General features: G+C 34.1%; 1 protein-coding gene across 6 annotated transcripts in view; it reads right to left on the minus strand.

Moving 5' to 3' along the window:
- Nucleotides 1–18,848, minus strand: part of ATP8B4 (ATPase phospholipid transporting 8B4 (putative)) — a 384,379-nt gene that overhangs the window by 58,432 nt on the left and 307,099 nt on the right. For all 6 annotated transcript variants that reach the window (XM_056810175.1, XM_056810180.1, XM_056810178.1 and 3 more), the window contains 2 exons: nt 18,044–18,149; nt 7,010–7,157 (listed from right to left, as the gene is read on the minus strand). In XM_056810175.1, coding sequence (XP_056666153.1) covers nt 7,010–7,157; nt 18,044–18,149 — 254 coding nt within the window. The remainder of the gene's footprint in view (nt 1–7,009; nt 7,158–18,043; nt 18,150–18,848) is intronic.

Raw genomic sequence — 18,848 nt, forward strand, 5'->3', positions numbered from 1 at the left:
TACAAAAGAATCCAAAAAAGGATATATGTGGTGTACCTGAAATGCAACCTTTTTCTCTTACTTCATTCTAGACTGATTTGGCCCAAGGAGGAGAATCTTTATCTTGGTTTAGGAGATTTTTAAAAATTTTATTTTAGATTATTAACCTTTCTCTGCTTATTACTTCTCCTTATCACCTTGAGCTGGCTAAGTAATATTATCCCACCATAAGATTTGTCATTCTCCCCTCCATCTCCCTAGCTATTATAACATCATTCATTTCTCTCATGCTGTGCCTCACAGGGGTTGATGAATGTTTCCTCCATTTTTCTCAAACTTCCCATCCTTCCCATTTTCTACTGCCAGGCAACATATGATGTCATAAAAGTTTGCAACCCGTGTAACAATGAGCATAAATGATAGTGAAATAACAGAGGAGCAAGGGAAAAAGAAATGGGATGCTACAAATTGCAGCAAAGAATGACAACCACTCTAATTCCTTCCTTTCCCAGGGAGAGGTGAAGATCTTTGCTTCCTTCTCCAACTTTGGAAGAGATGTATTGTCTTTAAAGTGCAATTCCGGTATCTCATCAAACCTGGTGCTATCCGCACCACACCAATTGGCCAGAGTCTCTCTCAACCCATTATCAATTGTATTATTAACCAGAGCCATCTTTCAGAGTAGCTTTTTAAGTTTAAATTTATTTAATTATTTGTTTGTGACATTAAAATATTCAATCAACTCCCTACCTCATTCCCTTTCCCCTAATAGAGAAGACCTCATTGACAAAAATATATAAATATGTATAAAATTATGTTTATTTCTCTTTTATACATTCTTTCTCTGGAGGTGAACATTACACGTAATTCTTCAAATAATATTTCTGTTGTTATATATAATGTTCTGATAGGTGATATCTTCCCTGTTCTTCTAATTTGCTTATGATATCTCTTTTTATGTCTAGATCATGCATTGATTTTGATCTTATCTTGGTAAATGATATAAAATATTGGTCTATATCTAATTTCTACCACACCACTTTCCATCTCAACAATTTTCCCTAAACAATGAATTCTTAACCCCGAAACTTGGATCTTTACTTATGTCAAACATAAGGTTACTATAATCTTTTACAACTCTTTATTATATGTCTATTCTATTCCATTGATCTACTTTTCTATTTCTCAGCCAGTACCAGGTAATTTTGATCATTACCACTTTAATCTAGTACTGTTATACCTCATTCCTTTACATTATTCATTAATTCCTCTGATGTTCTTGACCTTTTATTTTCACAAATTAATTTTGTTATTATTTTTCTAGCATAATAAAATGATTTTTTGATATCTTAATTAAGGTATTGAATAAGTAGATTAGTTTTTGCAAAAAGAGAAATGGGTTCTTGCCCATTCTGATTCCTTCAACTTTTTTTCTTCTCTTATTGCTACTGTTAACATTTCTAATACAATATTAAATAATATTAGTGATAATGGGCATCCTTGTTCTACTCCTGATCTAATAGGAAAGGATTCTGATTTATCCCCATTATAGATAATGTTTGCTGATGGTTTTAAGTATGTACTTTTATTAGCCTAAAGAAAAATCCATTTATACTTATGCTTTCAAGTGTTTTATTATTTCTTTCTTTATTTTTGGAAAACACTTACCTTCCATCTTGGAATCAATACTTTGTATTGGTTCCAAGGTAGAAGAGTAGTAAGGGCTAGGTAATGGAGGTCAAGTGACTTGCCCAGGGTCACACAGCTAGGAAGTGTCCGAGGCCAGATTTGAATCTAGCACCTTCTGTTTCTAGGCCTGGTTCTCAATCCATTGAGCCACACCCAGATACCCACTCTCAAGTGTTTTAATAGACATAAGTGTTGTATTTTGTCAAAATCTTTTTATGCATCTGTTAATATAATCAAATGATTTTATTACATTTTTATTGATATAATCATATATGTTAATAATTTTCCTTATATTTATCAATCCCTGAATACCTGATCTAAATCCTATTTGTCCATAATGTGTAATCTTTGACACATATTGTTGTAGTCTCCTGCAAAATATTTTATTTAGGATTTTTGCATCTATGTTCATTAATGAAATTGGCTATAATTTTCTTTCCTTATTGTTTTATGAAAGGGGTTCGGAAGGACTTATCCTAAATAATTTATTTAAAATTTGAATTATATTATCTTCATATATTTAGTAAACTTTATTTATAAATCCATCTGGTCCTGCTGCTTTTTTCTTAGGAAGTTTATAGCTTGTTCAATTTCTTTTTCTAAAATAGGTTTATTTAGATATTCTCTTTCCTCTGCTATTAGTCTAGGCAATTTATATTTTGTAAGTGTTCTTCCATTTCATTTAAATTGTTAAATTTGTTGACATATGAATGAACAAAATAACAATGAATAATTGCTTTGATTTTATTTGTGAGTGGTAAATTCACCATTTTCATTTTTGATACTAGTCATTTGTCCTTCCCTCTTTTTGAAATCATACTAACCAATGGTTTATCTAGTTTGTTGAAGTTTTTACATAAATCCAAATGAGTTTTATTTATTAATTCAATGGTTTTCTTACAATCAAATTTGTTAATCTCATCTTTAATTTTTAGGATTTCTCAGAATCTGTGTAGGGAAATACAGAGGAGCATAAAGGCAGCTGAGTGGTACAATTGATTAAATGTTAAGCCTAGAATTAGGAATATCTAAGTTCAAATTCAGCCTCAGACATTTACTAGGTATATAACCCTGGACAAGTCACTTAAGTTTTTTTTTTTTTATTCAGTTTCCTCAACTGTAAAATAAGGATAATAATAATACCTACCTCTTAGAGATATTATGAGGACAAAATGGAACAATAATTGTAAAGTGCTTAGCACAGTGCCATACACATAGTGCTACATACATGTAAGCTATTATTTTTATTATTATTTTGACCCTGTTTCTTCCCTTTATGATATATTTTCCCCAGAATTCTCCAAAATAATAAACAAAACCCCCGCAACTCTTCCTTGCAGTTTCAGTTCAAACTTGTGATTGGCTAATGTATACTGAGTGATATTCCCAAGGCAATACAAAAGTTTAAGCAATTTAGTAAATTACTGGGAAGTGGAGGCAAAGAAACCCGCCTCCCCCAAACCTGAAAAATCATCTGAGCAAGCAAACACTTGACTTCCTGGTCAAGTAGACTGTTAAATAGGTCAGTTTGGGGACAGCTTTAACATCGAGGATAATGGAATAGTATAAGATAACAAGAATTTCAGTGAGGAAAATAAGTTAGCAGGAAGCCTGTTCTGATGTCCACTTGATCTAGATCTTGGAATCAAAGAATTATAAATCTGGAGGTAAAAGGGAACTCAGAAGACATCTAGTCCAGTAGGACAGTTTGAATTTGGAAAACTATAAAGTCTTTTCAATGATCCCACGCTGCTCCCATATTTCTTAATATCAATATTTTTCTGGTAATGCCACATGGCTACAAATCACAGAATACTCCAATATCCAAAATATAATCACCATAGACTTAGTTATTATAAGCATTACAATGATCCAGGACAATTCTGAGGGACTTGGGACAAAGAATGCTATCCACCTCCAGAGAAAATAACTGTTGGAGTCAGAATGCAGATGAAAGCATACACTTTTTCCACTGTTTATTTGGTTTTCTGTTTTGGGGTCTTGTTTTTATAAGATTATTCATTTATAAAAATGACCTATATGGAAATATATTTTTCAGGATAATATGTGTATAACTCAGATCAAATAACCTGCCAGCACAATGAGGGGGAAGGGAAAGGAGGGAGGGAGATAAAATCAACCATTTAACTTGAGAAAACTTGTGTGGAAATATGTTATTACATGTTAATTGGTAAAAAAATACATACATTTTTAAAAGTGTGTATAAGCAAGGATATTTCACCTATCTAAATATATATATAATTACACGAATTATATATATATATATACATATATACATAAAATCACCAAAAGGGCTTATAATTATAATTTGTAATTAGAATATATAATTGTATTTGTAATTACCTGAAATTATTAAAAAAAATGTAATTCTAAATGTAATTATAGCATATAAACAGCAATATGTGTACAAGAAGTAGCAAAAATATGTCATCTACTTTCTGCATGATAGGAAAAGGAGGGGGTCCAGTCATATAGCAAGGCTGAGGAATAACAGATGTACAGCCCAGTCTGAGTACCACACTGGTCGCCCCTGTATATTAAAAGACATAGAGGAAGATCTCAGCACACTGGTAAACCCTCAATGAAGGATTAATGGCAGAATATACCCAAGTTGCATGTAAAGAGGTGAGGATGGGTATGATCTACGCCTTTGGAAGAATGAGTTATTTTCATGAGATCATGGATTCAAGGAAGCAAAGCAACAGAACAGACTGAGAATAGGGGGGGGGGAGATAGATATAAGTACTTTCTTTCCTCTTTTTCCTATATAGCCATCTTTTCAGAATCAAATCCTATCCCTCCTCCCTTCCCATTACTCCTTCCCAAGTTTAAACTCTTTCTCACAGAGGCATTCACAAACTCATGTACATGGCATTATTTTGCTGATGGCAATGGCACCAAGAGCATCTGTCTTCATGTATGATGCCATGTTATCTTAGTTTATAGACAATCCAAGGATGCTGTTATGTTAGCAACGCAAGTTGCATTTCTAGATGTGAAAAACTGTGAACAAGCACAAACCTGAAATCCAACCTATCCTTCTCAAAATAGAACATAGCCTAGAGATGCTCTGATTTAAAAGACATCATCTTCAAGAAGACAATGGTCTAAGCCAAAGTCCTACCCTTGCTACAAAGTCTATGAATTGAGAAAAATGTGTCTCATAAATATATGTGTGTGTTAAATATGGAATAAATGTGATAAATTTACACATCCTGAAATAGTTCAGATTAAAGGTCAAAGACATAAAATAGCCTTAGGAAAAAGTACAATAAAAACAAAATATTTTAAAAATTATTGAATACTTTATTTCCTATTAGAAGATATAGTTCTGTATATAATAATAATTTCTCACATTTTTAGTACTTTACAATGAGGCAGTCAAGTGGTGCAGTGTATATAGACTGTCATGTCAGACCTGGAGCCAGGAAAATTTATTTTCCTGAGTTCAAATCTGGCCTCAGATACTTACTAGCTGTGTGACCCTAGGCATGCTACTAAATCTTGTTGCCCTTGGTTTCCTCATCTGTCAAATGAGCTAGAGCTGGAGAAGGAAATGGCAAACCACTCTAATATCTCTGCCAAGAAAGCCCCAAATGGGGCCATGAAGAATCAGATACCACTGAAATGACTGAATAGCAACAAAACAAAGAGAATGTATAATAAAACCAAACCTCCTAATCCCTACTCTTTCTAATCTAGCATCCTACTACAAAAGAAAATAAGAATATTAACAAATAAAGATTTGGTTGAAATCGGATTCCTTTGAATCATTAATCAGAAGTATTTTATTATGAAAGAAATGAAAGGATCTATGGACCTGATGTAGGCTATGATACAAGGCCTTAAAGAAAATGTGATCCTGAGAACCCCATCAACATTTCTAGGAATGGCTGATGCATTTCAGTTTAGTCTACAACTACTGGCCATCTCACTATGTAATCAAAGGTTGAAAGAGGAGTGTGAGCAACCTGTGTGATGGAGTGGGCTCATCTAAACCCTATAAAACTAGAGATTTAGATTTTGAGCAAAGTAAAGGTGAGTGACTTCCTTTTCCTTTAAAGAAAACTTGCAGTCATACCACTTGAAACACGAACAATTCTTCTTGAAAATAAACTTGGATTGAGTAGAATTTGCAGATATAAAAATGTTAAATTGCTCAATTCTAAGTTTCTTTTTCTCCACTATTCATGGTCTCTTTAGGTTTACAAAAAGCAAATCAAACCACTGCCATGTAGGAATACTTTCAGGACTGTCACCTTCCCAATCAGAAGACCATCAATTCAACATCCAGCTCAATTCAACGTCCAGTTGCCATATTACAACCTTGGGTTACTGCTTATCTATGCAAGAGAGGAGGGTAATGCTGCCTCTACAACCTTTCAACTGAGTTTGGCTTGCAGCTGAGCTCTGTAACTTTCCATGGTGTGGAAGGCAACACATCATTACGTCTGGAATCCAGCTGGATAATGCTTTAAACACTAAGAGCTAACAGACAGCTGATCACAGGGGGAAAAAAATACAATATACTCACATCCAACTGCTTTTGTCCTCTAAGAAACTGTCTACAGGAAGATGTATTTCTTTTTCAAACTCCCAAAGTGAAAAATGCACATCAAAGCCAGAGAAAGATGTGAGATTAGTTCTTTTGTGCATAGAAATGATAATTCCTCTGTAGTGCAATAGGAGCTTTTGTCTTCTAAATTAGAAGCTCAGAAGGACACTTTGATACTTGTTCAAGATTTAGAACCTGAACTACATTAAAAGCACAATGCAAGTTTATTCTATTATGACAAGAACCAGATTTCCTAATCAAAGCAAATTGTTTGGCATCACTATAAAATGCTGCTATTTTGGAAAACCACCAGAGGTATCTTAATGGCAATAATTTGGTGTAGTAATTATTTGAAGGTCAGGTTGTGCTCCTCAAATCACAAACATTAGCAAGAAAAACAATTGTATTCCATCCATCCCCTTGCATTCTGTTAATTAATTGGCAGGGATTTGTGATATTCCCCTTACACAAACCCTTAAATAATAGCATTAAATGGCCCATGCTCAGTAGGACAAGAATGAGATTCTGTGAATGTGCTAGTTTTATGGACCCACCATTTCACGGCATGGTAGTTCAAAGGACAATAAATATGAAATTAATATTAGAAATTTCCTTTGCAGAAGTGAAACCATAATTTGTACGAGCTGTGTTTCTCCACATGTCAGAAGTTTGGGAAATATAAAAGAAGGGTTCATTGTGACAATACAAAAGAGACAATTATTGGGGGTAAAGAATAAGGAAGGACAAAACTCAAAAGTTACTCACCAAACTATGCCCATTTATGATTAAGGCATAATCCCCAGTTACTGATTCCTCTACAGTTGAACCCCGCTTTAATTCCTGTAGTTTTTCACAAAATGCATAGCCATTGGTAAAGCCTGTGCTTCTTCCAAACAATATTTCTTTTGCTTTCCTTTAAAGAGGTTTAAAAAAAAAAGTAAATCATAGTGACCTACACCCAGCATGCCTATTAACTTTAACAAGACACTGACCTAGAGCTAAATTCATTTCATTACTCTTCAGAATGATTATAGCATAAGATCCCATTTCAGCAAGCAAGCAGGATGTCTTTGAAGTCATGAGGATACCATAGCAAATTTCCACATTCCAGGAGGTAAGGGAGGAGGGGGAAGGTAAATATAGTGAAAACAAAATCATCTTGAAGGTTTTAAATGACTTAAAAATTAAGTCACCCTGCTGATCAGAGTTTGAAATGGGAACTTGACAGATTTCCTCTATAGGGTTGTTTAAGCTTCAAGGATTTAAGAAGGATTGGCTTGGCATATAAATACTGCCACTAAATACTGGGGGTGGGATGGGAGGGGGATGGTTAAAGAAAATAAGGAAAATTTTCTAGGAATCCTGGGCATCAGCATCAAAAATAATACACACCAAGTTGCAGAACAATGTAATGTGATCTCTGCCTACAATTTTAGCCCACCAAGAAATGCATTCTTTGAAATAGGACAATAAAACAAAGCGATGTTGTTTACTGAATTTACAGTCATTACATTAAAATCAGAGGACATTTTAAGAGAAAGTTTTAATCACCGACTCAGACAACAGAATATATCATCTGGGGACAGAAACTATAGACATCCAGTGATTGGGTACCAGATGGAAAATCCCCTGAAGGGCCAGCTTTTCTTTTAGTAAAGGTGTCTGCAGAACAACTGTGCCCTTAGCCTTACCTGGCTACCTCTAGGATGTATTGGTTGGATTTGGGGATCTGGTTAGAGAACATCTCAGAAGTACCAGAGTCGTGTTTAGGGAACAACAACAAAAGGCTATAGTAAAAGGAAAGAACATTTCCTCTTGGAGGACCTTCTCACTCAAGGATGAGTAAATCGCAGGCTTTGAAGTTAACTCAGGAGAGAGCCGCATGACCACAGAGGATTCCAGAGCAACCAGAGAGAGGCCTCACAAGGAACAGAGCCTTGGATCTTCCAAGTTCCTTCCCCACATAGAGCCTCGTAGATGAGCTACAGTGAATTGGAACAACTAAAACTTTTGAGTCACCTCCCACTCTGCTTCTACAAAGCTAAGAATCAGTGTGTAAATGGGGAGCAAAGAATGGGCTCTAAATGAAAGTTATGCCCAGAAGTAAAATGAAATGGTTCCCAAAACACTCATTCTAATAAAGAAAACATTTATGGAAATATTTTTATATTGAGGCCCCTTTGAAAGAAGAGACTGTTCATTGTAAAAATCAATGAATTTAGCCTTCAACTTTCTAATTATTGGAAAAATAATACTAATTATTTAAGTGTGTGTGTGTGAGTATGTGTGTGTGTGTGTGTGTGTGTGTGTGTGTGTGTGTGTGTGTGTGTGTGTGTGTGTGTTTTAATTTTATCTTCTGGCTCAACATCTCCTCTTACTGGCCCAATAATGGAATCACAACCTGCTTTATAAAATAAGAAACTATTACTATATAGTCCTAAGCATAATGTCATACATTTAAAAATCTATATTACAAAATGAAGGAAAAGAAGACTATAAAATCAGTAGTGAAAATAGAGCAGAAAATGGAATTTGGGGCCAAAGTCAAAGGTGTGGCACAGGAGAGAAAGTTAATTAAAAATATAGGTGGATCTGACTCTCTGAAGCAATACTCACTTTATAGAATATTTATTATGTACATGAAAAATTACAGTCCCATCTATCAAAATAAAACACACACACACAAGAAGACATGTACCACTGAGATGAACATTTCTTCATTTCTTTGAAATTATTGCAGAGCATATAAACTGGATTTTGAGAAAGTATCAAAGTGAAAACATTTTATGGGGTTTTCCTATTTAATGATGTTCTCCATCATTCTCTATAAATGATTTAATCTCTGTTTTCCTCCCAGAGAATGAAAATATACCAAAGAAGGATGAAGTTCAGGCAAAAGACTCAAGATAGTCAAGACAGTTTTCCTTAAGTTATTATCTAAATCTGATGCATAACATTTTTCCAGGCCAAAAAACAAAACAAACAAAAAAAAAGCAAAAAAGGACACCACAATGTGTGGATAGATTTCAGGGAGTTCTCCCCTAATTCCTACTGAACTCACTAATTCTTCAAGTCAAGAATGGGCTTTCATACATTAAAATATTTGCCCCGCTCTTTGGCTGACATTCACCCTGACTTTCTTATTAGAACTTACTTTTTTCAAACACCATCTGGTTTCTACATAAACAATTTATGAGAGAGAGAGAAAAAAAAAAGAAGCTCACAAATCTATTTCTATATGCTTGGACCATATATTTTGCTGGAATAAGACACAACACTTAACCATAGTATACACATAACAAATGCTAAAAACAAAAAAAAAACATATGGTTTGTTTTTTATCCCCTCAAACTTCCTAATGAAGGGTGGTATACTATTATATAAGCATGTAGAAAAATGCTTTAATTATAGGATCCAAAAGTATTAAAATCCCTGGCCTATCTTGAATACACCAACAAGTGACTAAATAAGCAATGTTACCTTGTTTGAGAGGAAAAGTCAATGATAAAAATCATTGGTCCCATTTAAAGTCACATGGGGTGCTCTACTAAACAAAAATTCTTCTGAGAAATAAATAAAAATACCTATTGTTGAAAGAACAAAATAATTCAAAGGTAGAATATTTATTTGGATATTAAATGCATCTTTACTGAAATTAAGATATAAGAAGATTACTTAACACAATGATAAGTGAGAAATTGATCGCTTTAGTCTTTATTTTTTCTCCTTTTCCTGAGGTCTGACTGGATATAGGAAAGATATAAAAAGAAAAGTATTATCATGATGTAAGGAATAGAGGGTAAGTCTTGCAGTCAAGAAGATATGAATCCTGAATTGACTCTGAATCTCTCAAATACTGTATAGAATATAAATATTCTAAATTGACTCATAAGTATGACCAAATACTGTCATGGACAAAGTCATGTAATCTCCCTTTCAGTGCCCTGGGAAAGAATCTAAACACAATAATTTATTGAAACCATTAAGTCTATATCATGAAAATAGACACAATGCTTTTCTCAGAGTCCCTTATGGCATTCTGGTAATGTTATATTTTTTAATCATTGATGGTTTTAAGCTTAAGTACTGAGCATATTGATTGCTCAATATTTCTACACTGGAAAGTTTGACAAGGTAACAGACTCCTCATTTTTGTATCAGAGTGTTCATCCATTTGACAACATAACCAGGAAATACACAAAGGTTCTATTCACTGTCACATCACTTTAAATGAAACCAATAAAACAATTTCCCTACCCATTACTGCTTACTTATTTTTGTATCAGCTAAGAAAGCTTGAGGATGAATGAGCAATGACTATATAATGTTATCATAGTTGGTTGATCTGAGAAAAATCCCATCAATTATTCTATCTAAAGAACACCAGAAAAGTTGGTTTGTTGATTTTTTTTTAATTTTACAGTCTGACTATTGAAAGAGTTTAAAAAAGAAAGCATTTCCTACATGTGGATTACTTAGAACTAGTATAATTCTCTCTATGAGCACCTTGAACAACGGCAGAATAGAACAGTGGTCCCAGCATCAACATAGCTTGTGCTATACCCATAATATGTAGGAAAAACGGATAACTTTACAAACAATTGTCCAGTCAGTCAAAACTTGAAATGCTCTTATGGTCTTCTAAGCAAGAGCACAAAAAACATGTTCAAATAATAACTAGCATCATAGAGGAGTTAAATATTTATGAAATGAAGAAATTATGAAATAATGAAATTCACAATAGACTTGTGTGTAAGGTTTACTGATATGTCAATTTTATGGATGGGGAAATTGAGGCTCTGTCAAGTTAAATAACTAGCTTTGAGTCACGTAGCAAATAAGAGTTAGAGTTAACGTTCAAATCCAACTCCAATTCAAGTATCCTTTCAACCAAAAACCTGAAACTGATACTTTTTCCCATATTCACCTGTAAAAATTCTTCTCTTCTTTTAATGCCAACCTCAAATAATATCTTCTCTGTAATTCCTTCCTCGGTTTCATTAGCTAAGAGTGTTCTATTCCTTTTCAGTCTTCTCATTATTCTCCTATTAGGTCACTTGGATGTTAACTTTGTCCATATCCTTTTTCTCATATTTATCTATTAATTTTGTCTTTGCTTATAAATGTATATGCTGCCTACCCTGATGTATAGTTTCATTTTGGTCTTTATAACCCTAGTGCCTAGTACAATACCTATCATGTAGTAGATATTTGATAAATGTTTATGGAAAATGTTTTGTTACATTTTTTGGAAAACTTATTATTATTTTGTTAGTTTTAAATTATTAGGAATTGTTTGAACCTAGAATATTGCTCTGACCTCACTAACTCTCCAAAAAAGCCAAAAATGCCTATAAGAAATTTTAGATTCTCCCAAGTCCTGGATCTACACAACACATTTTGCGTTTGAGATTTACTCACTCTGATCTTGTTTAGGTTCTCCCAAAGTTTATATTTTGGATTCCTTTGTGTTTTGACTTCTCAAACTGAAATGTTTACATTTATTGATGTCTATTTCAATCTACCTTGCTTTTGTGTTGCCCTCTCAGCAAAATTACAAATGTGTACATGTAGTTTGTGTGTGGATACCTTTGTAAACTTCCCAGAGCTTAAAGAAAAGGAAGCTACATCTTTCTGGTTCATTCTCCTCTACCAAATAATCTAGTAAATTTCTTTTTAATACTATTTCAGATTTTGGATTTGTTCTCATAGATGACATGGTCATTGATTGATTTGGGATATATAAAATATTTAGAATTAGTTTCTATGTCTATGTATTTAGTATTTATGTAATCCTTATAGTTCTTCAAAGTGGTTTTATATTATATATATATTACATACAATATAAGTTATAAATTCTTATGTATTATGCAAGGATAGCATATTTCTATGTATATATATGTGTGAGATTTTATATCTGTATATATGTCATTATCATGTATAGATACTGTTATATATATGTATGTATATATATAATCTCGTATTCTTAAAACAAGCCTTTAATTTCAGATAAAATAGTCTGTGGAATATATAATGCCTTTCTTTTTATCCTCTCACTTATCACAGTGGCTAGAACATAAGTTCTTATTAAATGGCATTGACTGGCTGGTAGATCATTTGTTTTTGCATCATTTATTTGTCTACATATCTTTATTCTCCTTGGAAAATAAATTTCCAGAGAGCCAACAAAGTGTTGTTTTTCGGGGCCAGATAGCAAAAATAATGAATTTTTGTTTAACTGAGATATTAAGTGCCTGCTATTGGTAAAGTATTATTCTAGTTTCTGAACAAAATATGAGAATAATTAAAATAATATAAGAGATGTTGATCACTCACATAGTACAATTAGAGTAGGTATCATTGACCTGAGGTCCCAAGGTGTGTGATTACATTTCATGGGGTCTGTGAACTTAGATGGGAAAATATCCTTTTTTGTAATATTATATATTATATTCAATGCATTTAAAAGCATTATTTGGAGAAGGGGAGGTGTAAAGACTTTACTAGATTGTCAAAGGGTTCTACATTTTTAAAAGGGTTTAAAGGGCAGCCTGGTAGTTTGGTGGATAGAGAGCCAGGCTCAATGATAGGAGGTCCTGGGCTCAAATCTGACTTTAGAAATGTCCTGGCTGTGTGGCCCTGGGCAAGTCACTTAATCCTAATTACTTGGAGCTTACCACTCTTCTATCTTGGAACCAATAATTAGTATTAATTCTAAGATGGAAGGTAAAGTTTTTAAAAAATAGGGTTATAAAACTCTTGGAATAAAGGAATATTGACAAAACTTCTCTCTATCCAAAATTATCTCCTTGAATTATCTGTTTCTTATGCTACAAAATCCACAATTGGAGATGCATTTCATTTCATTTTAGCTGTACTCTTAAAAATGCAAACACCCTTGGGAGAAAGAATGCATTTAGCAATGATAAGCTACTGTCCCCTTAAAGTGAGTTGGGATAATTCCCAACTTAACAGATAGTTAAAATCAGTTTACTTATAAATAAGACACTCAGCAAGTTAAGGGAGAGAAGGGGCCAGGAGAAAGAGAGAGGGCCAGAGCCTCCTTGGATAGCTAGATGACAGTGTGAAATATCAACAGAAGGGATAGATGTCAGGAAGAATGTACTGACTGCAAATGCCACCAATGTGACATTTTGCCTAGGACTCTTTTTCAGAAGGAAAATGAAGACATACAGAAGGAAGAAGGCTGAACTTGGCAATGTTTAACTTGGAGTCACAGAATTTGAATCCCAACCTTGGCTCTGATAATTACTAATGATATCACCTTGGGTAAATCACTTTCAATCTCTTAAGACAACAATTTTCTCCTCTGAAAAATGGGATAGCTGGACTAGATGATGTCTAATGTCCCTTTGTAAAAACTAATTTTATCTCTAGTAATAAAAATATTATATTTTTGAAGTTTATTAAGGATTATTAGAAATCAAGGAAAAAAAGAGATACAAATAAAAACCACATGTCCATGGCTGATTAGCCCATTCAAAAATCCCCACGCTTAGCTAAGCTTACCACTATTCTTCCTACATCATTGCAATGGCAGAGAGAGAGCGCGTGGGAGGTGTTACTGCCAGTTAAATACTAATTGTGATCTCACCCAGGTGGAGACTCAGGTGAGATTATAGGGAATTCTGGGAAATACCAAAGACTTCTGGGGATTGAAGCCTAGGGTTCAGAATCTCCATTTATACCTACCTCCCTGTGATCCTATTGGGAAACCAGTTTTCCCAAAAGGATCATGGAAACATAATCAACTTAAAGATTGCAATAATTTGTGGATAAAAGGAAAAGAGAACAAAACCAATGAACACTAGACATTCAGTCTCAACACTAATTTACCCCTTATACCTTCCATTATAAATATGTACATATATTCAATACATGATCTTTAGAGCTAATATATTCAATCTATGATCTAAAAGTCAGACCTTTCAGAATTGTCTAAATCTCCATTGCATCTATTTAAAAATTGAATATGGAGAGGTACTTTTCATATGTATCATGCACACAACTTGGCTTGAAGTTAGTAACAAAAAACAATTTAAGACCAAACTTTACGTTCCTATTCTCTCTAAATAAAGAATGTAGAACCCTGCCTTTGAATTGCTCTCAGGCACTGACTAGGTATTCAATAAATATGTGACAAATGAATGAATGAATGAACTTGTATTTAGCAGGCATTTGATAAATGTGTTGAATGAATGGGTGACAAATACTAGTTTAGGGGAGAATTTTTAGAGAAAGTATAGTTAGTTCATGACTTGTTCAAAGAATTTGAATTTTTCTAGCAATGGAGCATGTAATCAAGGCTACCAAAAGGAATTATGGAATGAGTTAATCTGTCAGAACAGCCCCAAATGCATTCTCAGTATGCTTTTCTTTGTGGAGAGGGCACATGGGTTTGTGAAATGCAATAAGGAAAACAATCTTCTAAGAAACCCAAATAGAACCCAATTATATCTCTTAGACTTTAATATCAAAGGGGCTGTGGGAATCGAATTAACCTAGGGTTCAATATGTCTAGTATTGTTTTCAGAAGTTAAATCTGAGGCAAACAATATGCATAATATGCATGAAAATTATATATCCATGTTTACACGATTTTCTGAACATATCTGACAAGCTTAAATAGAAGCCTTCAGGTCATTTCCCTTGTAACAACTACTATTGCTTCAATCTTGTTCTTTCTACACACATTTTCCACATGAACTCCCACTGACCTCCAAAGAGCATATATGTAAGACTACAAAACAGTACAAATTGCAATCCTAACATTTCATCCTGAAAATGACAGTTTTATACATATGTACAGAATCCCCTTTGAGAGGAGAATGCACCTCCAAGTATATTCCAATTCACTTTATTTACCTTTGCCTGTCTAGTAAATTGTAGTGCACAAAAAGCAGTAAACACGCTGTATAAATTGTATGGATTCAACTCCACCATCTTAAATTTCATTGTATTTTCACAATATCTTTTATGAAATTACCATATTTACTAAGAAAAAACTTCACTCTTTCTCCCAATATTTTCACATTAAAATGAAGCAACTATGTCTGATTCTACCATTAGCCTAAGAAACCTGAATGAATATTTTGTATTTTAAGTCAAACAAAAAAGAAAGATATGTATTGAACTACATGGCCACTGAAATCCTAAAAAAGGCTAAAATTCTGTGATTTTTCAGATAGCAGATTAGTGACCCAGGGATATACCTGAAATAATATCCAAGAATAGAATTTTTAAAAATCCTACTGTTTCAGATACCTATATGTAAATACATAAAACATGGGAAATAAGCAAGACAAACTAGATATTTTAGAGGTAAGGACAGCTAGATGGCACAGCCTATAGAGTACAAGCCCGAGAGCTGGAAGGACTGAGTTCAAATATGGCCTTAGACACTTGCTTAACTGTGCGACTCCAGGCAAGTCACTTAACCACATTTGCTTCAGTTTCTTCATCTATAAAATGAATTGGAAAAGGAAATGGCAAACCACCTTTGCCAAGAAATTTCCAAATGGGGTCAGGAAGAGTCAGGCACAACTGAAATTACTAAACAGCAATGCTAGGAAACCAAGTTGACCTTATGAGATTTGGTGAGATTTGGCTGGCTTCTGAAGGTCCCTTCTCCAACGTTCTCTTAATCATTAACCCAAAGCTCTTTTCTCATGCCTCATCTTTCTTCATTTTTCTAAAGCATCTGCATCCCTTTTTCCTGAATATTCTGTTCCTTTGGCTTCTGTGACATTATTCTCTCTTGGTTCTTCTATCTTTTTGCCTGCTTTTGTCTCCTTTAATTGATCAAAATCTGTCTCACTCCCTAAATATCAATGTTTCCTAAGGCCTTCTTCTCTTTATATATACTTCACTCTTTGTAATCTCATCAATTCTCATGGGCTCGCTTTTAACCCTTGAGTAAAATGACAACTAAAATCTATATGAAATCCTATCTTAATTTCCTTCCTGACCTATTTTTCATTATCAATTTATTTTGAAAATAAATTTATTTATTTATTAATTTAATATAGAATATTTTCCCATGGTTACATGATTCATGTTCTTTCCCTCCTCTCTCCATTTCCACCTCCCAGAGCCAATGAGCAATTCCACTGGGTTTTACATGTATCATTGTTCAAAACCTATTTCCAAATTATTACAACTTGCAATAGAGTGGCCATGTAAAGTCAGCATCTCCAATCATAACCCCATTGAATTATATGATTAATCACATGTTTTTCTTCTGTGTTTCTACTCCCACAGTTCTTTCTCTGGATGTGGATAGTGTTCTTTCTCATACGTAATCAATTTCTATTGGATGTCTCCCCCTGATTATCTCATTGGTATCTCAAACTCAAAATGTCTGAAATGGAACTCATTATCTTTCGCTCTAAACCTATCTTTCTTAAAAACTTTCCTATTTCTGTTGCAAGTATCACAACACTCCTAGTCCTCTAGATTCACAACCTTGTAATTATTTTTGGTTCTTCCCTCTTCCTCGTCTCCACATCCACTATTGTTGAGTGGTTTCAATCATGTCCAGTTCTTTCTGACTCCATTTGGATGTTGTTGTTTTTTGTTTGTTTGTTTTTAACAGATATTGTAGTAGTTTTCTATTCCCTCCTCCAGTTTACTTTACATATGAGAAAACTGAAGTAAACAGTATTAAGTGACTTGCCTAGGGGTTGTACACCTAGAAAGTATCTGAACCTAGATTTGAACTCAGGAAGATGAGTCTTCTTGACTCCTGGCCCTTCACTCTATCTAATGCACTGTCAATTGGCGAATCTCATTAATTCACTTTCCCAATATATTTAGCACTCATCCCCTTCTCTAATCATATCTCCACCACCCTCATGGTGGCACTTAAGACTCTTACTTGTACTACTACAGTAGACTCCTAGTCCGTCTTTGTATTTATCTGTTTTTCCTGTATTACTCCTGTAACCTCCCAATTTGTCTCCTTGCTTCTAGTTTCTCTTCTCTCAATTTCATCATCCCAAAAGCTGCCAAAATAATGTTCCTAAAGAATTGGTTCTTTATTGCATTTAAGATAAAATATAAATTCTTCATCTCAACATCTAACCAGAAGTCATTCTTCTTGCTTTATTTAATTCCCTTTTTTGTACTCTATGTTCTGGCCAAAATGTCAACTGTTCTACAAACTTAATGTTCCATATTCTGTTTCCATGATTCTGTGTAGACCATACCCCAGTTCAAGAATCTAATTCCTCCTCAATTCCACCTCTTAGACTCCTTAGCAATCTTCAGGGCTCAATTGGCCTGCCTTCTCCTGTCTTCCTTGATTCTCTCAGCTGTTGCCTTTCCCTCCTCAAATGGTCTTGGAATTTAATTATATGTTGAATGTCATAGACTCTGGAAGAATCCAAGCTCCTTGAATTCAAAGCTTCTCATGTGTTTTCATCTTTGCATCCAAAATCCTGACACAATGCCTTGCTTACAGAATATACTCAGTAGAGTTTGTGGAGTTAAATGGGTGCAACCCAGTCTTCTAATCTGACATCTGCCCCATTTCCATTGTACCACGGTTTAATAAAATATTACACCTAACCACTGAAGTGAAAGCATGGAGGAAAAACTGAAATCTTCACTTCAGTGATTTGTTATTAATCCCAATTATTGTGAATCTTATTTATGAAAATGATTTTCAAATCTCACATATGAGCAAGCCTTATATTGGATGGTAACTAGAGGGTACTTACCGCTCCCCCCCCCCATATTCTTAAGATTCAGTCTGATTTTTGTAAAAGGTGTACTTACTTGAGTTCTTCCCAGACTTCTGCTGCACTGTGCCCTGATATGATGAATACCTCGTTCATGTCATCCGTCAACATGTTACAAGAATAACCAATGTTCATGGCAGTTTCTGTGGAGAAATGAAAGTCAGCTCAGTTGGTGAGATCATCCATAAACACAGAGATGTACACCTAAGTGCACACACTCCTGTGTAAAGGTAAAAGCTGCCAATGGAGTAGATACTTATGTTATTAAGCAGAGAAAGAGTGAAAGAGAGAGGGGGACAGAGTAGAGGGCTCAGTAAGTAGAAAATGCTGGGTCTGTAGTCAGGAAGACAGACCTGAGTTCAAATCTGGCCTTATACCCTTGCTAGCTGTGTGACCCTTGGCAAATCCTTTAACCCCTCTTTGACTTAATCCACTGGAAAAAGAAATGGCAAATAACTAGTATTTTTGCCAAGAAAATCCCATGGATAGCATTGAAGTGCTGTGGTCCATGGAATCCCAAAGAATTGGACAAGACTGAACAACAGCAACATATAACATGTGTATGCTTATTAAAAAAGATATATATATAAAAAGATATATATATATATATTACATATATACACATAAAATATGTATACATGCAAGAGATTTTATATCTATAAAAGATATATAGAATATATAGATACATATTTATATCTATAGAATATATTTTAATTTATTTTTAAAGTTTAGTTTTAAATATTTTTCTGTGTTTCCATGATTCATTTTCTTTCCCTATGCTCTTCCCACCACCACCACCACCCCCAAGCCGACAAGCAGTTCCACTGGGCTGTACAATTTTT

The sequence above is a fragment of the Monodelphis domestica genome, chromosome 1, assembly GCF_027887165.1.
Source record: "Monodelphis domestica isolate mMonDom1 chromosome 1, mMonDom1.pri, whole genome shotgun sequence".
NCBI classification, from domain to species: domain Eukaryota; kingdom Metazoa; phylum Chordata; class Mammalia; order Didelphimorphia; family Didelphidae; genus Monodelphis; species Monodelphis domestica.